We start from the raw sequence: 23546 nt of genomic DNA, 5'->3' as shown, positions 1-23546 counted from the left end.
CAATTTAGTAAAGCTTTATTGGCATGACTAATTGACATTGGCAGACATGTTCATAGCTCAAGAACAGTACAAATGGGACTAAATATAGAAATGATTCCCCCCCCCCCACAGTATTTCTACAACACCCCACCTCCTCTACATATGTGCTGCCCATCTGCATGATGCATACAAGGGAAATCTGTTTTTGACAGCCTCTCTATTTCTTGTGGGAGTTTGGGTCATTCAGAGAGATATCAGACCAAATACTTATTTTTGTAGATTAAAAATAATCAAAAAAGGAATATTCAGAATTACACTGCCATATGGTGGACATTGTGGAATTCCAACCTGTAGATGTTCCACAGTATTTACTTACTGTGATGGAGGTCCATAACAGGAGAAAAGGACCCAGGTGCGGAGTGCTGAGGGATGGTCAAACACGCAAGGGGGTCAAGAGCCAGCAAAAGGAACAAAGAAAGCTAGACAGTCATGGTCGGGGTTTCAAACGGGACAGGTGATCAGTCGTACAAACTAGAGCAGAGAATCCAGGAGGGAAAAATCAGGGTAAACAGGCACAGGTCATACACAGAAAACGTAAACTAGAGATAGCAATGCTTAGAGTTGATACAGAATGTATGTAAGACTTCATAGAGAACAAAGGGAAACAGAGGGGTATAAATACAGGGAGCAGGTGAGGTAATGAGACAAGGGACAGGTGTGCTTAATTAGTGCATAACAATTAACAATTAACTAATAATGAGGAAAATGGGAACAGGGAGCTGGATAAGAACTACTAATATTCTGGTGACAGTGATATCTGCAGGCGAAATGGGGAAGTGTGAAGGGTAGCTGTAACACTTATCCTCTTTGCTACAAGAGGAGCATAAAGTCGAAACAAGAAACTTCCATGCTTTTCTGTCTTTCACCTTTACTTTGGCTTCACCCCAGGTCAAATCCATCTGCTTCAGCTCCACAGTGCAGTAGACAAATGTACTTGTGCATCTCCTGAGCAGTGAGTGTGCAGCTAGGGCAGGGATGGCGAACCTTTTTTGAGTGCCCAAAGTCTGGTTTGTATACTTTGCTAAGTGCCAAAGGGTGCCAATAATACATTAGGGATATAAAAGTTTATACAGGGTCTAAACAGCAATTTGTGTAACAAATATTTATTTTAATTTTGTTGTAATTACGTTATTAAGCAAACATGCCAACAAAACAAAATACAGAAAAATCTAAAAACTATGGACCATCCCACCCACCTGCATCCACTGCCAACCACTGCAAGTGTAGCTAATAGGAGTCTGCTGCAGAATATGAAACTGAATGAAGTGAGGCACATATTCTTCCCAAAACAAGATTATAAATATGCAGGTTCCATTTTAAATGTTGCAGGTTCACAGATTATTAGCAATTTACACATATAAAAAGCAACAGTAGCACTTCACTAGCACGATTATTTTTGGAATATGTCCCTTTTTATTTTGGACAATGAGAATCTTTAATTCTCATTCAAATAAATAAATCAATCTTAATTGTATATAGAATATGTGCATCATACAATTAATACATCATTTAACTGTTGCAATACTGCTACAATGCAGTAAAATGCATGAATCACATTTCACCACACATTCAATTTGAGGATTTTAAACCCCCCATTATAATCACAATCTACCCCCAAAACAGAGTCCCACAGATTCTCCCACTGCCCTGCTGTTACATACAAGAGGTAGACGTTTGTTCATTTGTGTCACGGCGGACCAGGTACAGGACGGGAGAACCCAGGAGCAGAGAGACAGAGAGGAGTCGAAACGGGCAAGGGTCAAGAGCAGGCAAAAGAGCAGGCAGGAAGGCCGGCGGTAGGTCGGGCGATGGTCCACACAAATCCGCAGGGAGAGTCCGGGTGTCACGCTGCATTGGGCTCGGGAACAGGGGACATAATTGCAGTGCATGATCGAGGGATGGTCAGAGAGATGTGGGTCGGATATCGGCAGACAGGGCAATAAAGGCAAGGCGAAAACGTGGTCGTGGTCACAGGCGAGGGTCGGGGATTAGACAAACAAGGCAATGCGGAAAGTCCAAAGTTATAGTCGGGAAGTCAGGCAAGGGGTCACGGAAACAAGGAAAATACAAGGCTCAAGAAGAGGGCACGGGGAGAAAGCTCAGGATTGCAGTATGAACTGACAAAACTTCGCCCAGTGAGGGGATTATAAAGGGAAAAGAAAACCAGGCGAATGGGAGCAGAGGGTGAGAGAAAAAGTTCACACGGGTTTCCGGACTGTTAATAGACTGATTGAAGGGAGCTGGGAGATGGTGACATGTAGTGTGGGAAAGTGGAAGTGCTGGGACCCGTGACACCAGGAGGTGGTGGTCGAGGAAGAAATACTATTTTATTGGTAAAAGTATTTTACATTTCAAAAATAAAAACATTCATTCAAATTTTAATACTCATGATTAAAAAAAATTAAAATCAATTCTTAAAATCACTTAAAATTTTTAAAATCTTAGTGATTAATATAAACATATAAACTCAAATGAACATGTGCTTAAACAAAACAATAAAACAAACGTGATTAAAGCAAAAAATGCTACCAACAAAAGAGTCAAATACATTGAAAATAACTGAAAATGCACCGGACAAATCAAAAAACAATTAAAATGATAAAAATAAAAAACAAACCAAAATGGTCCGATGCATTTAAAATTAAATCCAAACGGTCAATGTATTTGACAAAAAAATAGAACAAAACAAACCAAAAAAAAACAAACAACTAGTGCTTTAAAAACAACTAATTCTTTAAAAACAGTTAAAATTCATTTTTAGAAGTCATTTTTTTTTAAAAAAAACAATAATTCATAAAATAGTTAAAAGATCTTGGACTCGGGCTCCAGCAGGGGGGGATGGCCGTCCCCGGAGGTGGGTCCCATAATGGGATCCTGAGCTCCCCCAGATCTTGTATTTGCCAGTTCTTAAAGGCTTCCTCCTTGCCCCTCTGATGGACCTCCAGATTGACATAGTCCCTTATAAGTACCATGCCCCTCCGCGCGATGACAATTGGGTCCAGCTCCTGCTTGTTGAATAGAAAGATGTTCCGTCCCTCACACAGGGCACTCTTTTCAGCCTCTCCATTTTGCTCCCCCAGACAAACCGAAATATGATCCTGGTCACTAGTTTTGCGACGACCTTGTCTGGGGGGAAGATCATTCCTACGCAGAGGAGTATCGGGAAGAGGATGGCCTTTACGACCAGCACCTTACCGGCCATCGTCAAGGTCCTTGTGCTCCAGCTGTGGATCTTTCTTTGGACTTTAGATAAAGCCTCCTCCCAGCACTGGGTGCCCGTGTTGGTCCCGTCGATCGTGATCCCCAGAACCTTGATGGACGGCAGGCCCCGGCCAACAGGCCATGCTCTGGAGAGGTAGACCTCGCTCTTGGCCCTATTGACAGCGGCCCCCGTCGCCCTGCAGAAGCCGTCCAGCAGTTCCTCGACCCTGGCCGTGGACGGCACGTCCGTGCAGACCATGGGCACGTCGTCCATATAGGCCAGGGCTTTCAATTGCTCTCCGCGGGAGATGGAAACCTGTCACCCGGACGTCCCGGCGGATCGCCTGCATGAACGGCTCCAGACAGAGGACGTACAGCAGGGCCGACAGGGGACAACCCTGTCGGACCCCCGACCTGACCGGAAATGGTTCGGTCAGGTGGCGGTTCACAAGGACCCTGCTGCTTAGGCCGCTGTAGATGATCTTAACCCACTTCCTCAGGCCAAGAGCAAGACCCATCCTCTCCATAACGAGCTGCAGGTATTCGTGGCCCACTCTGTCGAAGGCTTTCTCCTGGTACATTCTGATTAATGGTGGTGATCTCTGGATCCTCCTCCGCCTCCTCGTCCCCCTCGTTGCGGGACTCCAACAGGGACAGAAAGTGATGGATCAGATTTTGATCCACCACCTTCTGATCATACAACTCCCTGTAGAAGTCCCGCACCACTGTCTCAACAGCCTCTCTGCCCTCCACCTCCTGCCCCGTGGAGTCGATCATGGAGGACATTGCAGGCCGCCTCTCCTTCGTTTTCTTGAAGAAGAAGCGGCTGCACTGGTCGAGGAAGAAAGGCAGGAGTCGTTAACTAGGCACGGGTAGAGAGAGCTGGAACACGAAGAAGAGCAAAACTCAGCTTTGATTGTAGGGACTCAGGGGTTTAGAACTCGGGGGATGATGACCTCTGCTGGCGAACAGTGGGATGGAGGAGTGAGGATGACACAATTTGGCTGCTTTAGTAACCCTTCCATATTGTCTTGTGTTTTGGTTGCACTTGCACTCATTATCAATGCACCTTCGTTTTTTCAATGTGTATTTACGTAGTATCTACTGCTTTTACATGATGATGATGATGATGATGATGATGATTATTATTATTATTATTATTATTATTATTATTATTATTATTATTATTATTACTGCTACTACTATTATTACTATTGCTGTTAATAATAATCTTAATTAGTATGTAATTAGTATAATCATCATCATCATAATACAATTATGAATATGATACGTATTATTATTCTTATATAATGTACCGTATTTTCCATTTATACTATGTTCTCTCCTTATAGACGCAAATCTGAACGATTTTAATCAATCCTTACTTTGACACGTATTACTTCTGGCATTATAAAAATGATACTGTAGTGTGGTTGGCTGGTTGGTTTTCGTTGGCAAAAGCCAAATCTTCCACCTCCATGCTGAGGTACCAGCCCGGTTTGAACTCCGTTTGTACTCGCATAGATTTGTTGCTTTGCGTTAGGTCACAATGACTCTACATATGAAGGACCGACTGTTTATTTAAGGCATCACTCCTGCTAACCTGCGTTTTCATTTATAATGAATTGAATGCTACGTTTCATTACACCAAGAGGGACCCTATGATTACCTACTGCCATATAGTGCAGTCACTGTCCTTTGTTGAAAGTGCATTTTTATTTACGTGTGCATACATTTTTAAATTTGTTCAATGGATGGATGAGTACTGAGGTGTCCTTGCACAGGAAATGTGGTTTATAATCTGAAAGAGCTATGACTGGAACTGACACCATGCATTTCAGTTTGCTTATGTATGTCTATCTAATAACTATGGACATTTATTCAGTAGAGAACCCTTGATAATACGGTGACATATCAGGGGAATTTAAGAGCAGATATGTTTACCCCAGTGTTGCCATTCCCACCTTCAGCTACTGTAATACACTAAAATCAATTAATATAGTGTAGCAGTATAGTGTATTCTCAGCTGAATGAGGGACATCTGTACAATATACAATATTGTGCTACAATATAATAATAATAATAAAAATAATAATAATGATGATGATGATGATGATGATGATGATGATACAGAAATGTATTATTCAGAATTACACTGCCATCTGGCTTACATTGTGCTGAATTTCACCTGTTGATGTTCCACAGTTACTTGGCACACTGACAAAACAGACCAATGGGATCCTGTCATTACAGTTTGTGTGAGGACTGCTTCGGTACTGCTACTACTACTAAATAGTAATAATTGTAACAATAATAATATAATGTGCAGTTCAATATATTTATGGCAGGGTATTCATTTCTGCAGTGGTTCATTCAAGGCAGTTTATGCTCTCTTGTCACCGCCACACTGCCCTATTGTGGCGGACACTGGAGTCCACCCACACTGGACTCCATTACCCTGGATGAACGTGGTTTTATGGATCCGAAGGATAACTGAGGCATAAAGAAATTAATCTTTCTATGTTATCTATGTGTACACTTTACTTGGTTTTGTTAAAGCTGCAATGCTTTGATTCTTGTGAAATCATCTCGTGAAACCAATTAGTAATTCAGAGTTTACACTATGCAGATTGATATTGTAAATGTCTGTCTACCAAAGTCTTTTGATTGTGGTGCAAAGAAGAATATAGATGAACATTAAACCAGTGGATAGGGTTGCATGTGATCACTGAATGGAATACCCTTCACATTTAGCCTGTACATCCATATTCTGGGAATTAATTGAATCACACCTACACAGGTTTCTCATTTTATAGCTGTAGCTTCCATGTCATTTTCCCAATTGTTACTTCAAGTAGTTTACTCTGCAGTGCTACAGTGGCTCCTGGAGGATATTGGAAGGATATTGAGGCACTTGCCCTGTTTGGAAACTCTGGTTTGTGTAACGTGGCTCATTTGTGCATAATGAGCCCATTACAGAGTGACGTAACCCCTCAGTAAAAAGTAATACAGTGTTAGGCCTCCTGTGGTAGGAGGCCCGGGCTTTTAGCGTAGAGGGCTTAACAATGTACTGCACTGGAGCCGCTGCGGTGTGGAGCACTCGAATCTCAGGCAGGGAGCTCCGACCCACGTCGGCTACATTTGGGTACAATAGACTGGGTTTGAAATGGTAAATCCTTACGCTTTTGATGAATTCCATTCAATGCCATCCAATGCCATTATTGAATTAATCAGCGTGCATACTCCACAGTCTTGAAATTAGAGCACAGTACACCAAGACCAAAAGCACTGTTCCCCAAATGAAGGTGTGTGTGTGATGTCACATGGCAGGCATCCTGTACCCAGTGGGAGGTCTCAACTGCAGTAGCCCAAAAATGCACAAGTAACTGGACTTTCCACAAGGACCTGGTATTGGTATGTTTTATAGATCAGTTTATTCAATATACTTCAAAGTAGACATTGCGGATGGAATGTTAGAAATTCCTTTGCAAGGTTCTTCGTCCACACATCATCCTCTCCTCAAAGGCTCCGTCCTAGGCCACCTGCTGTTCTCTCTCTACACATTCTATCTGGTCCCCCCCCATTACATATCATCGTTTCTATCCAGACTTCCGGTCTTTTCCCTCTTCGAACCCCCTCATCCCCTCTCGCATCTCTTCTTGTTTGTCTACTATCTTCGTCTGCATGTACTCACACCACCTCAAGCTCAACCTGTCCGAATCTGATTTTCTTTTCCCTTCCTCCTCCTCCTCCTCACATTCTGCTTATCTCTCCATCTCAGTCCCCTTAAAATCTATGACACTCTCTCACTCTTCTTCCACTAAGAACCTAGAAGTCACCCTTGATCCTGCACTCTCCTACTCAGCACATCACCATGCCGACATGCACCTGCCGATTCTTCCTGAGCAACATACGCCAGATCAGACCCTTCCTCAGCTGCTCGTCCAGTCACTGGTCCTCTCCCTCCAGGACTACTGTAACTCCATCCTGGCTGGCCTCACTGCAACTACTACACGCCTGCTCCAGCTCATCAAGAACCCTGCAGCTCATCTGGTGTTCTCTCTGCCCCAACCTCGGCTCACATTCAGTTCGAGACATTGATCCTCACCTATCATTGTGTAAGATATTGTCAAAAGTGTAGAATTGAGAACAAGGGCAGTAATGTTCAGACTGTACAATGCACTAGTTAGAGCTCATCTGGATACTGTGTGCAGTTCTGGGCTCCACACTTCAAGAAAGATATCGCTGCTCTAGAGGCAGTTCAGAGGAGAGCAACCAGACTTATTCCAGGTCTGAAGGGAATGTCCTACTGAGAGACTGAGGAACTGAACCTTTTCACCCTGGAACAGAGGAGACTACGTGGGGACTTGATCCAAGTCTTCAAAATCATGAAAGGCATCGACCACATCAAACCAGAGGAGCTTTTCCAGATCTGCAGGGACACACGCACCCGGGACACAAATGGAAATTGGGCTTCAAGGCATTCAAGACAGAAAACAGGAGACACTTCTTCACACAGAGAGGCGTCACAATCTGAACAAACTCCCCAGCGATGTGGCTGAAGCTGAAAGTTTGGGAACATTTAAAAATAGACTGGATTGTTGGCTGCAGCAACTTTTTTTGTTGTTTTAAAGGCATAACCATATCGGCTACTTAGTGGTTAACATAATTAATCCCTTCCCCGTTATTGTACGGGATAATAACAGTAAACACATTATTATTATTATTATTATTATTATTATTATTATTATTATTATTATTATTATTATTATTATTATTATAACAGGGCTGATAAGAATGATAATATTATACGTATATGATTATTATGTTTGTAGTTTCGATATGTCGACAACATATTTTACAGTAAACGGGTTTTAGACGATGTGTCTTAAGAAAAGAATACAAAACAAAACAAAACCCATCCCAGTTTGCGCTATGTGATCTGGACCACAAAACGCTACAACCCCTCCCTCCTCCCTTTGATATCGTTTGATTTTCGACTAGCACTACCATGAATGAAAAGAGCTGCATCTCCCCACCCACCACAGCTAGTGTTTCACATGTAGAAGACACGTTGTGAATTCTTTCACAACGTTAGTTTTACTTGTGAATCATAAGAGTAATTTGTGAAAATCTACAACATATAACACTGCCTATGTGGCATGCGTAAAATGTCTGTATCTCCCCAAACATAATAGGTAGCGTGTTCAAACCAATGTTCACATGAAGAAGACAAATTGTGAATTCTATCACAATTTATCGATCTGTCTTTGTTTATATATCACAATCTATCTATCTACTTGTGAATCATCATAATTTGTGAAAATCAATAACATCACATATATGCAACCAAACTCCCGGAATCATTGAAAAAAATATGCATCATCGGCTGCTCCCACAGCGTTTTAAGAATAACTTTATGTGAAGAAGACCAGACATTGTTTCAGAATGTTTTGTACCTGTGAATAGTATGGATTTACAATTAAAATCAATAATACAAACACAATTCATAAGAGAGACACATTGAGAATCAGTCTGTTTTATTTATGCCTAGTAATATGTAGTGAAAATAAATAACATCTCTCACACACATAGGTCTTCATGAATAACAAAGACAATAAAAACAATAACAAAACATATTCTTAAACACAACTTTTCCAAAGACATCTGAAAGAAACCTAACATAAAAAGTACTCTATTAAAACTAATTGATTTAAATTATTCTTAGTATCCACAGGTAAAACAGAGACTGTGAAACAATTCACAATTGGTCTTCTTCATGTGAAAGTTGATTTGAAACACCTAGCTGTTGTGCCTGGGGAGATATAGACATTTATAGGCAATGTGCGGTGTGTTATTGATTTTCACAAATTATTCTTAAGATTCACAAGTAAAACAAAGGTTGACTTTACCGCAGTCCGTAACCGGCCCCTGAGGCTGTTTGAAAAAAATAATTTCTGTGACATACACTTAACACTAGAAGCGACGAGCTAATGTAATAAACATTGCTATTGCGTTTTAATTGCATAAACACGAAAATAAATAAGTTATAAACACATTTACATAGAATAGCTAAAATCAGGTTATTTTCACCGGTCATTAAAATACATAATAACTCAGATATAACCCATATTCCTGCCTTCCCTTTACAATAGAGTCAGTCTGGTGCTCCAGTGGCGATCTCTACCTGTCTACAGTCTTTCATGTGCTTGAGAAACACACATTGTACAGCATTACAGATGTTTTCTTACAGCTGTATTCAGATTGAGCTGATACAGTGATTACCCGCAAATAAACATGGATTGGGAACGGAGATAGAAGAGAGCTCGTTTTGGAAATGCGGTGTATATGAACAGGACTGATACAGGGGATCAGTGACACTGGCAATGACAGATCACTCGTGGGTTTGTGTCAGTGCTGTGAAAACACTGCGAGTGAAACGCAGGTCCGAATGGCACCGAGTGCTTTTACTCCACTGATCAATATGCGACGCTACTGCACAGTACAGAGAGCAATAGCGCAGCACATCCAGCACAATAATGATTCAGGACATTATCAGCGGAGCAGCATTTTTTGCGATGCTATATATTCGTGCAGTAAAAGTGTCATCTGGAGAGGCTGTGAAAATGCAGTGTGAGGGACGAGCTCATACAGGGAAAGTGCAGAAACTGTCCTGTGTGGACTGTCGAGCTGTCAGGTATTCAGGCTAAATATATAGTGAATAGTTTATTGAAATACACTGATTTTATTCGCTATAGCTTTAAGTTTACACAGTCTTGAAAATGTTTACTTTAGTGTACAATTATGTTTTGATAAATGCAATAGTTATTTTTTAACTATAGAATATTGCTTTTGAGCATTATTCCAATATTTATGTTTACACTGGTTTCATTCTCGGATTGTAGCGCCCGGGACCTCGGCGGGGCTGTTATGGGTGCGAATGAGGGGAGCGATGTTGTGGGAGAGAGCAGCCAGACAGGCTTTCAAAATACATTGTTTTATTAATTTAACATGCACATGTTTTCATGATCTAAAATCGATTAAAATACAAAGTTTAAAAGTGATTAAAATACACAAAACAAACAACCAGCGAGCAGAGCAGGAGAGAGGATGAGCAGTGGGGATTATAAAACCAAAGCTTTTCTTCCATTGCCCACGGTTGCTCCCCACCGCCTCTGCTCGCCCGTCCTCTCACCTGCACTGTCCCGGGAGAGGCCACCCCGTCACTGGGGACACAGGGGCTTTAAATACGCCAATCAATCAATCAATCAATCAATCAATCAATTATTCAATTAAAACAGCGCACTGCACAGGGACTGCAGGGAGAGAACACAAATAAAAACGTGCAGACGTGAAAGGCGTGTATTTAGTTGAAATAAAAGTGCAAAACGTGCAGTGGGCTAAGATCGCTACATTATTGTATGCTTTTTTTGAGCTTTTTGCTTATTGTAGGCTATATAGTTATTTATGTTTTGACTGCAGTGTGTGCGTTTAGTAAAAAGTGATTTGTTCTTGCATTGGAATGTAAGTTTCATCTGTATTAATGTTTTGATGTAGGCGTATTAATTAAGGTTGCGGCCCGTGAATACATTTGTGAACACTCGAATGGCCCTTGATAGGACCCCTGGTGTAGAGGGACGCAGGTAACAGGGTTGTGAGTGTTGGACCAATGGGAAGAGGAGGAAGATGGAACAAGTGGTTGAGAGGGATGTTAACTGATTGATCCTGGTGCTAGGAAATGTGAGAGACAGGGCTTAGCATTCAGGAGAGCGGGACCTCTGGTGGTGAACTGAAGTAGGATGAAGTGAAGCCGTGACAGAGACGCACGGCGCACCGGCTGGGAAACGCTGCTGCTCAGATCAGTACAATGATGCTGAAGATAGTCTTCTTGCACACCTCCACCTCCTTGTTTTGTCATTATGTTTTGTGTGGGATTATTTTGTTCTTAATTGAAATTACCTGTACATAATAATAATACATCTTGTGTCTTTCTTGTGTCTCATCTACACTGAAAAAAATAACTTTGTGCTAGAGTAAAATATTTTAAATTAACTGTCACTCTGTTTCAGATTTGTGATAATACATGGGTCCGTGTGCATTTTTATGTGCAGTTTGATTGCTTGATGCAATATGTGTTCATAATTAACTTAACGTTAGTTTTATCACAATCTCAGTAACGTTAAATTAAACATGCTGCTGACTATGAAAAAACGGTCAAGACGTTATTGTATCACTTCAGTATTGCGCAGCAAGTAATTTATCGAAGCCACCGTACGTTCACGTTTGGAAACATGGGGGAGGGGAGGGGTATTCAGTTGGTTGCAGTCGCACTAAATCTTACAAACTTAATTGAGTATTGATACATTTCATAAAAGCTTCTATGCCCCTGCCCATCTCTCCATACATGGCTCTTGCTCCATGTGCCCAAATCACTGCTCCTTGCACATGTATGCTCTGGTGTTCTCATTTGACAGTTCATTGTGTATGAATAAAGGTTAAGTATTGACACAATATTAATCTGCTCACAGAACCAAACCTCATACTGTACCTTGGCGAGAAAGAAGAGGAACTTTTTGAAGATTGCCTGGTAAAGCATGATTTTTTTTTATTTATTTTTTTATTACAGTTTAAAATTGTGTTACCATTTAAAGTTCAAGTTAACCGTAAATTAAGTGATGAAGGCAGACGGGATGGACATATTCCACTCAGTGGCCCAAATGGAACACTGAAAAAGGCCAACAAAATGTTATATGATCTAGAAGAACAAACTAAATGGATATTTGTCAATTATTCAAATTAAGTACATTTACAAAAATTAAACGTGCTCTGGAGTTGCAAAGCCATAGGGTTTCCTGGCACTGTAAAGGTGCAGAAGCACACAATTTATGGGAGCAACAGCCAAGCAATATTCATTCGGAAGCAACAATCTGTGGAGTGTAGCTATCCTGCTCCTTGTTCCAGAAATGTTTTACTAATGCTGGCTCACTGGAGTAGAATGGAGATTTGACTCAGTTTAATGTAATCTGAACTATGTTTAATGATGGTCATTTTTAGCATCTATGTGTTCATTCTGCCCTGATAATTAAGTCACTTTGAATGATTCAAGCAATTCTATTTTTATTTGTTTCTCAATAGAATTGTCTTAATTTTTTTTAATTGTATGCAGGAGGACAGCCGCAGTGACACCACTCAACATGTTCTCAAGATCCTGGTCGTCCATAGTGTTGATGGAGAGGATCCAGTGGATGTATTCATCCTTCTTGAAGGCAAGGAGATGTTGCCAGGATGCGGCAGTACTGCTAAAGCTTGCGCACTGCTTATGGGTCTGATTTATGCCCTCAACCTCGCATAGCCCCTAACACTGCGCAACACTTTTGAGGTGTTTCAGAAACTTTTCCTAGCACTGGATGGGATTAAGCTGACCCCAAAAGTACAAGCTTTAAAATTGAAGTTGCTGTCTTAAATGCTATCGCCATGGCAAGTACTGTACAATCTGGGCTGCTGGTACACCCCAACTCAGGTCTCCATTTTGCAAATGACTGAAACAACAACCTGCAAAGACACTGTTAGCTCCATTGGACCCTCTGCTCACATACAGCAGCTTGTCTTATATCGACCTTCCACTGTCCAGACATACAGACTTGCAGTAGCCTTCTTCAGTTTTGACAGTTGACAGTTTTTTAGTGATGTTGTACTGCTTGCACCCTTATGGAGAATTAGCACCTTCAATTGAGTTCACCCTGGCTAAATAGCTGTGGGAAGTTGTCTGTCTGAAATGTTTTCAGTTTAGTGTCAACTAAGGCACTTGGTCTTATTGTCATTGATGTTTATTACAGATAAAGGGTAAAGAAAAAGTTAACCTTTTATTCTTTATCTAGAACTGGTAATACCTTTAGCTGTTGATCAAAATGTTTTAATGCATTAAGGTTTTAATGGCATACTTAAAGTGCACTAGTCCAGAGTTCCGGTTTGAATGTTGCAATTGCGCCATTTCAGAGGGCAGTAAGGTTTTATTTGAATATTTGAAAAACATCAATCCAGTTCTGTGTTGGATGCAGTAGATTTATCTTTAAGAGCAAGGTAATACTGACACAAACAAATCTTTGCAATATATACTGACAAATCAGTGACTGTTTTAACTTTGATACAGTATAATACTTGGTGACAAGAACAAAACAAACAACAAAAAACATGTTGAAATACAGTGTATACTGTAGGATAAAATAATTAGCACTGGTATTTTTATTTTTATTAATTCATGTTGGTTAATGGAGATTGAATTGTTTTACAGGTCATGTGAACGTGACAGATTCATTGTTTAATGTTGACAAAATAAACTGTTTAATTGTAATGTATTTTAGTTGTGTGATTTGTGATAAAAGTATATTAAATGCATAGAGGAAAGGATTACATTTATTTGGTAACATTTATCTAAAGAAAATTAGCAACATTTACATATTAGTGAGTAATATAACTTCATACAACTAAGTAATTGGAAAATGTCAAACAGAAAAAATATAATAAAATCTACTTATTTACTTCATAAAAGTAAATACTAAGATTTACTTAATATTTTGATGACAGCGATATTCCTGTCTATGAAAAAAATTAATTGACTTTACTTAATTACTTTAAATACATATAACTTATAACTTAAATATAATTAAGTAACATTTACTACTATCTTCACAAATGTTAAGTTTAGTGGTAAGTAGATTTTACTTGATACTGGCAAGTGAGTTGTACTTGATATTACAGCAGTAAAATGTACTTAAAAATTACTAGTGCAAATTGTTACAAGGATTTTATCAAGTATATCCTACAAGTTATTTTTTGCAGTGTAGTTCATTAAATATATTGCTGCTGTTTTGTTTTTGTTTCATTCTGTCTTGTTTACTGTGCTTTGGTTATTTCTTCACAAAACAGTTACATCACCGAACTGGAGCAAAGAAAACGGTAAATAACCCCTCTGACAGCAACTTGGAAATTGATTTGTGCAACTTGGACGCGTTCCAGTTCTGATTGTGAATCCATGGCGTGACGTCACCCCCTCCTCAGTCTCTCTTGCTGCGATGAGCAAACAAACCACACAAAGGACCGTGCTTAACACAAATGGGTGCAATTACAGCAGCTTCAATACAGTGTGTTGGCTAGTAAGAAATGCATGTCTCTCACACAACTGGCGTGCTGGGTGTATTCCTGCCTTGTGCCCTATGCCTGCCGGGATTGGCTCTGGTTTCCTCCGCGACCCTCACCAGGATAAGCAGTTTCGAAAATGGATGGATGGATGTATGGATGTCTCTCACACGTTTTTGGGTGCCAGTCCGGTGTGTGTAAAACTGATCCAGACGCCCACATTCGTTATTCTGTTGTGAAAAATAAGCACTTCAGCTTAACCCGTGTCTGAGGTCCAGTGCAGTGACCAGTCTCTTGGCCCCGCCTATCCTATGTACCTGTGCCACTGGCATAATGCCTAGAGCTGAAACCTGACCTTTTTATAGTCAGGAACTCATGAGGTCAGCCCCGCTCTGCCACCTCCAATAAATACAGAAATTATACATTTTACATTTACATTTCCCCCCGTATATCTGCAACCCCCCACCCCCACCTCCTATACACATGCACTGCCCGTGTGACCATCTTCAGCAGGCCCTGCATAATGCACACAAGGGAAAGTCTGTTTTCGACAGTTGCCTTTCTTTATTTTGTTATTTCATGTGGGAGTTTGAGTCATTCGGAGAGAAATCATAACAAATACTTACTTTGGTAGACAGAGACCCACACAAAAATATATAATATTTATTATAATAATAAAAAAATGTATAATTCAGAATTACACTGCCATCTGGCGGACATTTTTTTTGTGTGTGTCCATCTGTCCCTCTATGAGTATTTTTTCACTTTACGTACACGTGTATAATGTATTCACTGCAAGTGCTGCAAGAGGGAAACTCTGCTAAAATGTTAGAAATATCTAGAAGCAGCCAGCGCATTTGATAAGGTAGCCAGACTGGAGTGGGAGTGAGATTCACCAGCTCAGAAGCTGTAGTGTAGTCTTGTCCCCATGGAGGCCAGAGACTGACAGCTCTGCACTACAACGCTTCCTATGAGATCCTAAACTCTAGGTGTGTTAATAGGGCACTGGATTGGTGAAAGAAGCTCTGATAATACACAAAACAAGCCCACTGATTTATTTAATTTCCCTCCATTTGTTGTTTACAGGCTTGTGCATATAAAACACTCTGTATGGAGGTGAGAGAACAAGGCTTAGGGGCGAATGTGAGAGAAAATCAAAACAAAACAAATCTGATTAATAATAATAACATTAATTTTACAGAGTATACCTTCTCCATGGGTATGTCTGTGCATATGTGTGATGGTCTATGTGAGTGTGTAAGCGTGTATGATTGTGTATGCCTGGGAGCCTAACTCTGTGAGGGTGTACATTTGTCTGCCTGAGAGTATGAGTGTGTGAGGATGTAAGTTTGTGAGTGTGAGTATTTAGGTTTGTGTGCCTGTGTGTGTGTGTGTGAGAGAGAGAGTGTGGCTGAGCCCTCTGGCCTCCCTCCCAGCTGCCCTCAGTGACAGGCAGCAGCTGACCCTCTGATGACACACTTCCTCTGACATCAGGAGAGGAACTTCCTGTCCTGCTGTTTCTCACTCCAGCAGCTCAGTGTGGAGTCACACACAGCTAGTACAGACACATCTGGGGAGACAGGCCACTGGGCATTTGTCTGTTATGGGTATAACAGTGAAAACAAGATAAAAGACTATCCAACTGGTGCGCAAGATTTGTGCCACTGTATATAAATATATAAGCAGGTGCAGCACAGAGAAGTCAAGTTATGAGGTCATAACGGGGCAGTTTATTTGTATTGCACACACGCACACTGGGACATATCTCTAATTTCCTGGAGATTGGACAATTCAATTAAAGAGGCTTTGCAAGATGCGAGTGGAAAATAACAGTCACAGTTATTTTGACTGAGTGAGAGAATCTTTGTCCTGAAGTGGATCAACAGAGATGTGAGATGAGGTGGAGAGTGATGATGGTGAACCTCACGCACAAGATGTCACGTGTAGCACGTATGTGAGCTACAGGAAGGGCTGAGGACTGATCACAAAAAAGATATTACCAAAAAAAAACAAGAAGTGCAGAGACAGAAAACCCAAGCCCAGCACGACCAGACACAAATGAGTGGCACAGAGGGTAGTACAAATGATGCCCTGCATAAAAGGGAGTAGGCACAAATACTCACTTGTCTGGCGCATCACACATGCAGGGTGTGATTGATAAACTGTGGGTTTGGATGCACAGTGGGGAGATCTGGACAGTTCAGTGCTTTGGGGGCTGTTTTAATGTGTCAGGGCATCATGGTTCTCTCTCTGTGCAGCACTTTGAGTTCAAAGGTTTGGGTGATTTATTATTATTATCATCATCTCTGATAATAATTATAAATCAACTCGGCTGAAACAATAGTGTAACTTTAATCTGTGTCATAGGATATGACATCTCTATGAACGTTCCCATACATGTATATGTGGCACTAGCCTGCAACACGGACCTCAGCCCAGATCTGCACACATGCAATGTCTGTACCCGTCTGCTGCACATATGCAATGCATGTATCCGTCTGCTCATGCATCGGTGAAAACATGATCAAAATAACTGCACGTTAACACACGACAGTACAAAAAGCGCATCTCCGATTTGTGTCTCCTTCCAGAAATTACGGTAAACGGGTCCCATTTCCTGGTCACATGATCCCGAAGCGTGTGTGGTTTTTTTTTTTTTTCCTTCTATCCTTGTTGCTTGTGAAAATTTAACCCGGAGAGAGAAAGGGAGCAGGGAGGCATTGAGAGCAGCGTGAGAGGGGGAGAAAGAGAGAAAGAAAAGCGAATCACAGTAAAATAAAAGTGTGTCTTGTGGCTCCGGTAGTCTCTGCTGACAGGACCTTGACAGTCCAGGTGGCTCGGATAGCGGCTGGGATCCGACTCACCTTTTCCACCCCGGATAGTGGCTTCTACTCATCTGTTACATGATGGTATTTGTCCTTCTAGCTGGACAGCGATGACAGCGGATTAAAGTGTGTTTTCCTTTCTTCTCCCTCCCCCCTCCCCCTATTTTATTTATTCATTATTATTTGCAAATTATTCTTTCTGTTATTACTGCTGCTATTTTGAGAGAGAGGGGGTGCGAGACGAGCACACGCAATAGCGCCGTCCGCTCCGCTCCAGTACTATGGGGATGTGTCACAGCCTGAGATCCAGGCTGATCGGACCCCAGTCTGCCGTCGCCTACAGCGGGCGGGCGGGCGGCGGGGAGGCGGACGCGGGACACCTGGACTCCGCTGCGGACTCGGAGCTGCGCGACCGGCGCCGGGTGGAGGAGAGAGCCCGCATCAAGGCGGAGAACAAGCGGAGCCGAAACATCGACAAAAGCCTGAAAGCTGAGAAAAGGGAATACAAGCAAACGCACAGATTGCTGCTGCTGGGTGAGTTTGTGTTGTTATTCGTGATGTTGTGGTATAACTCAGAAACAAAGCCCACATTGCAGATCTGGAGCTGTATGAAGTCGTGTAAAGTGTGGCTCTATGGCGTCATGTAAAGTGTGGCTCTATGACGTCATGTAAAGTATGACGTGTATAGTGTGGCTGTATGAAGTCGTGTAAAGTGTGGCTCTATGGCGTCATGTAAAGTGTGGCTCTATGACGTCATGTAAAGTATGACGTGTATAGTGTGGCTGTATGAAGTCGTGTAAAGTGTGGCTCTATGGCGTCATGTAAAGTGTGGCTCTATGACGTCATGTAAAGTATGACGTGTATAGTGTGGCTGTATGAAGTCGTGTAATGTGTGGCTCTATGGCGTCAGGTAAAGTATGGATTTTTCGCATCATGTATGGTGTGGCTGTATGAAGTCGTGTAAAGTGTGGCTGTAGGAAGTCGTGTAAAGTGTGGCTGTAGGAAGTCGTGTAAAGTGTGGCTGTATGAAGCTGTGCAAAGTGTGGCTCTATGGCGTAGTGTACAGTGTGGCTGTAGGACATCATGTAAAGTATGGCTCTATGGCGTCATGCAAAGATCATGGACATCCCTTATATAAGGTCAGACTTGGCTTCGTACTGTTCGCACATAACTACACACTAGTGTTTGATCTCAGTCTGTCTGTCCTCTGGGGGGAGGTCCGATGTATGTATATACATGTATGGGGGTGTGTATATAGTGTACTATACAGGATCTTGTATGTAGGGATAGTGAAAAGAAGAAGGGAAAGCAACACTGGCTCTGTCCATGGTTTTAGTTGATGACTGTTTGGTGAGATCTAGTTTCATAAGTTACATAACTTGGAGACAAAGTATTGGGGAGTGGGTTATTGTTAACTCTCTTACATGGCCTTATTCAGGGCAACTTACAGTTAGTAGTATGAACCTGTATATGTCCGGTCAGTGCACTGTGTTGTGTGTGTGTGTGTGTGTGTGTGTGTGTGTATATATAGAGGCGGGGGGAATCTTGTTGTATGTTTAACCGTAGTGGCTCACAACCCACTTGTACTCAAAAGGAACCCGAAACTGTGCACCACCTACAGATTCAGAGGTCAAGATTGTACCGGTACATATCAGGTCGGCCACGACACACTGGACGCGTCCGTCAGCGTGGAGCCTGGAGAAAGAAAGTGATTCAATCAAATAAAACCCAGTTCAAGTGGAGCTGCTCTATTCTGTTACAAACTGCGCAGAATATAATTGTTTATTTCGTTAAGAAACAAACAAAAAAAAGAGACACACACACACACACTCTCATGTAAACACTCAAGGCGGAGGGTGTGCCACAGGTGAAGAAAGTGTGCCATGAGGGTTACACGCATTAAAACAGGCAGACGTTCACACAACACACTGACGCATGTATGTGCACACAGACAGAAATGAATGAGGGTGTCCCAGTGTCATTGGCAGATGTAGTGATCCATTGACAGTTACAGGCACTGCAGCTCTGTGCCCTCAGGTGCACTGTTGAATGCATACAGCAGGTGACTGGGGTTGTGCCACCAACCCAGCCTGAGAGGCACGGGTAGCCATTTCCTGTCTGGCCCTGTCGCCTTCCTCTATCACTTTTTTGTTCGTTTATTTGTTTGTGTCTATGTGTGTTTTCAGTCCTTTTAAAGGCTGGAGTTTCTGGAACCGGGAAAGTGCAGGGCTGCGGCACTGCTGAACTGGTAGTCACTGAAAACAGAGCGGGAACAAAAAAAGACAAACAGTAGCCGAGCAGCAGAAGACAGTCTGAGCAGCTGCAGGGAATGGGTCGGGCTCTGGGTTGGCGCTGGGCCTGGTTGGTGCCCTGGTGCAGAGCCTCAGTCCGTGTCTTGTGTGGATTTACATTGCCCACCATCAGAGACTCGTGGCACTTTTCTTTGAGTTGGTGTTGATCCCCTGTTGACCAGAACCCTGTTGCAAGTGCACCAAAGGTCATAGACGTGCACAGTGTAGTAAAGCACAGAGTGGCAGTAAGGCCATGCCAGGCTCCACGCCCTGGGGAAAAAGTGGTAAGCATGGGGAAGCCAGCGGACAGCTGGGAAGAAAACTGGACAGGTTTATTGGTGGACAGTGTTGGCCTGACTTGTGCAGAGTCGTATGGCGGCTAGGGCAAAGAGAGTTTATTTATATACATATATCTGTGTGCATGTTTATTTATATGTATATATGTATATATACATGTGTCTGTCTGTGTGTGTGTGTTTTTGTTAGTGTGAAGATTGTCGAAACCTTAAAAGTGTTCAAACGCGCACACACAATTCAATCAGATGTTAAGATTATACACACTTCTTAATTCATAGTGTATCAAGTAGTCATTACCTTAAATACAAAAAACAGACAATTAGTCCCATCCTTAGTGTAGTTCACCCTAATGTAGTTAACTGTTAGAAATCATACAAATATATTCAAACAAACTAATTTCATAGATAACATTGAGATCAAAAATCACGACAAGACTAAACTTGGAAACCGTTAAATGAGATCCACATTTACTAGACTTGATATTTATTTGGGACACAATCTGTAATTAAGTTGTTACAGATAAGGTCTAGATTTTCATTGAGACCATATGGTTCCATCGTTTTTAATGTAAGAATCCAAAAAGCCTCTCTTCTTAATAGTAATTTAACTATATTTCTCCCCTCTTTCGGGTATGGACACATTTTCCAAACCAGTCAATTTCAGACTAGATACTGAACCATGTTTCATCGATTGATAGTGTCTAGCAATTGCATAATCAAGATTATTATTATTATTACGAATAGCTGCCTTAATAGCGGTGTTTCTTTTTGTTTGTCCAATGTACACTAGACCACAATGGCATTTTGATATGTAAATGAAGTGAGTTGTGTTACAGTTAATAAATCCATGAATTTTGTAGTTTTTACTGGTTTGTGGATGATTAAAATACTTAGGCCTAGTATTTTGAGTGTTTGAACAGTGTACACATTTACCACAACGATAATTCCCTTGTGTAGATATCGTATTATATATAGTATTTTCTGGCCTGATTCTAATGTGTGCAGTGGCACAGCTGTGAGTCAGGCCTAGACCAAATGAGAACTTCGACCTTCCCCCCCAAGTCAAACACGACACACCTGCATGTGCTCCCGGATTTATTCATAAGGTGTAGAAAGCTTCTGAAAATGAGAGCCCACGTTAGCATGCAGGTCTGTTCTTTGTGAGCCGCTGGTGGGGCGGGCAGGCTTGAGATGGTCCCGTCTTCGGGAAGGACGCTGGGTCAGTAGGATTGTTCTGGTCGTTTTCCAAGTGCTTTAGAAACGTTTGTCATGTAAACAACTTTAGGAGAAGTTATGCAGAACAGCACCTGCCCTCCCAGAGAGACAGACAGACAGAGAGACACAGACAGGGAGACGGAGTGACAGAGAGGCAGACAAACTACCTGTTGTGCACCCACAAAACGAAGCAGGCCTGACCCAGATGCCTCATCTGGGCCCAGACACAAGCCAGCAGTCCAGCAAGCCAGGTTTCTACTGGACTTTCATCTGGTTTGTTTGTTTGATTACTCACTCTCCCTCCCCAGTTCTTAAAAAGCGTTCCAGAAAGAGAGAAAAATACAGAAACAGAAATCACAATAGCTGTATGGAGGTGTGCGGTGGAGGGGCACAGGGGACCTTTACTGGAAATGTCTGTAGTTCCTATCATTTCATGCTGAAGAGCTCTAGTCCCCTCCCTCTCTGTCTGTCTGTCTCTCTCTCTCTCTCTCTCTCCCTCTCTCCCCCTCTTTCCCTTCCTCTTTCACTCCCCCTTTCTCTCTCTCTCAGCAGACTCTGTTGTTGTATAAATCATTAAAACCTCAAAGCATGAAGCTGGCTGCTGCCGAGGCCATGGTGAAGAATCTCAGAACTGCTGCTACTTTCTACTAAATAAAATAAAACACAACATTTAAAAATGCCACCTAGTACTGGACTGGAATTTGCACCTGGCGGGTGTTTTTACAATGGCCAGGCCGTGGCTGTTGACTGCAGGGCCACACTGTGACACCGGGGCTGCAGGACACGCTGGTCCTGGTTAGAGGGTTGTGCCGGGCTTCCTCACATGAGTCCCTCAGTGGCGCTCTGCTCTGCTTGCTGCCGTCCTCGTTCCGCTTTGAATGTCTGTAACTCAGCTGCTGATCTCTGCTTTACTTTTTTCCTCTCCTTGTTATTTAATTTCCAGTGACCGGGGTGGGGGTTGGAAGGGGAAGCACATAAGCGTTGCTCAACACTGCTGCTCCCCAGGCTGTGTTCATAGGTGAAACGCTTCCCCCGGTTTCACTTCCTGTCCCCCTTCGCAGTACTCTGGCAGACGGTTGAAGGGCAATGTGCGGGGGGGGGGGGTGGGAATCATAGTTGATATTCCAGCACCAGGGCAGGATCCTGACCACTGCTGAGATGAGAAGAGTGCATTCAAGGGACCCTCTAGTCTCCTGGGATCTGCTTCCCAGAAGAAATCTGCAATGACTCAACCACTCCCCTGACCAGACTCCTGTTGAATACTGCCCCCCGCCTCCAGTGACTGTGCTTCTGTATTCTATATTTGGGCAGTTCTCAAACCCTGGTACTCATGTGCTGGAGCTAGAAACTTAACCTATGTTGCCCCCCCCCCCCCCCCCGTAATCAGTAAAACAATTACTAGATTTGTATTGAATTCTTCTCAGCCTGGCTCCTGTGCTGATATGCAGGGGCTGCTCAGATCACGTTGGCAATTTATTACGTTGTTAAAATAGTCTGCCTCTAATCTCTCCTAAAGGACGGGGGTGGACGGGGGGCGGCAGTGACTGCGGGGATGGCCGGCAGTGCGGCGGCTCAGTGTTCGCGAGGAAACTCTGACTTTTTTGTTAAGGTTGTAGTTGTTTTTCATCCTCATTTTATAAGATGCGTGAAATTTCTTGACCTTTCTAAGTGGAACACACTTCCAAGAATTTCCCTGTTAATCGCAGCATCCAGGGTTACATTTTTTTCACTTTTTATCCCCTCACACAAAACATAGACACTTCTGTACACTGACACGCACCCCGACTCGCACAAATATTTTCTGATGGACGCACAGATCCATGTAGATATCTATAAATACACACACTCACACTCACTAACACACACACACACACACACTCACTGGCTTTGTTGCCATTCACCAGAGACTCCAGCTGAATGTAATTTCATGCAAATTTGAAATATTTTCTGAGCTTTATTTTATGCATGGTCTATTTCCCAGGAGTTATATAATACGTGATCTGTGCAAGTGTGATCTGGGGCCACAGCCCAGGCTTTGGGTTGGCTGTCTGGCCAGACCCCTCCGTGACACTTAATGTGCAGGACCACCATCTGCCTACAGTGGCAACACACCTGATTGGGGAAATGACACCGGACATTCAGAAGGGGACTGTCTCTCCAGTGCTTTTTAATCGTCTCTCGTCTTTCCCACGTACCAAGCACACGCAACCCTGTGCACACTCGCAAGCAACACTCTGACAAGCCTGTCCATGCACATGCTTATAGAACATGTAGACGGGTCCGTACACCTGCATGCACAGACCCATGTGTACAGATGGATAATGGAGAATGCATGCACTGACACTGCTCTAGGATCAGTCATGAACCCACAGATACACACACTCATTCACTCACACACACAATCAAGACTCTGACGGACACAAATGCAATAGACACCTAGGCTGCCCTCTCCTCACTTGGCTCCTGGATCCTCCCAGCTGCACTGTTCGCAGCTCCAGAACAGGCAGGGCTTTGTGCTGGCCTGGCCATGTGCTTCCCTCTGC

At 42.5% G+C, this 23546-nt stretch overlaps 1 protein-coding gene across 2 annotated transcripts in view; it reads left to right on the top strand.

The window, feature by feature from the left end:
* The first annotated feature begins 17030 nt into the window (after window positions 1-17030).
* The window catches only part of gnas (GNAS complex locus), a 46767-nt gene continuing 40251 nt past the window's right edge, over window positions 17031-23546 (top strand). The window contains exon 1 of one of the 2 annotated variants that reach the window (XM_066702137.1): window positions 17031-17735. In XM_066702137.1, coding sequence (XP_066558234.1) covers window positions 17483-17735 — 253 coding nt within the window. In that variant the 5' untranslated portion in view covers window positions 17031-17482. The remainder of the gene's footprint in view (window positions 17736-23546) is intronic. The other variant, XM_066702136.1, reaches the window with a different exon arrangement.

The sequence above is a fragment of the Amia ocellicauda genome, chromosome 4 (assembly GCF_036373705.1).
Source record: "Amia ocellicauda isolate fAmiCal2 chromosome 4, fAmiCal2.hap1, whole genome shotgun sequence".
NCBI classification, from domain to species: domain Eukaryota; kingdom Metazoa; phylum Chordata; class Actinopteri; order Amiiformes; family Amiidae; genus Amia; species Amia ocellicauda.
This window is presented reverse-complemented; position numbering and strand designations above follow the sequence as displayed.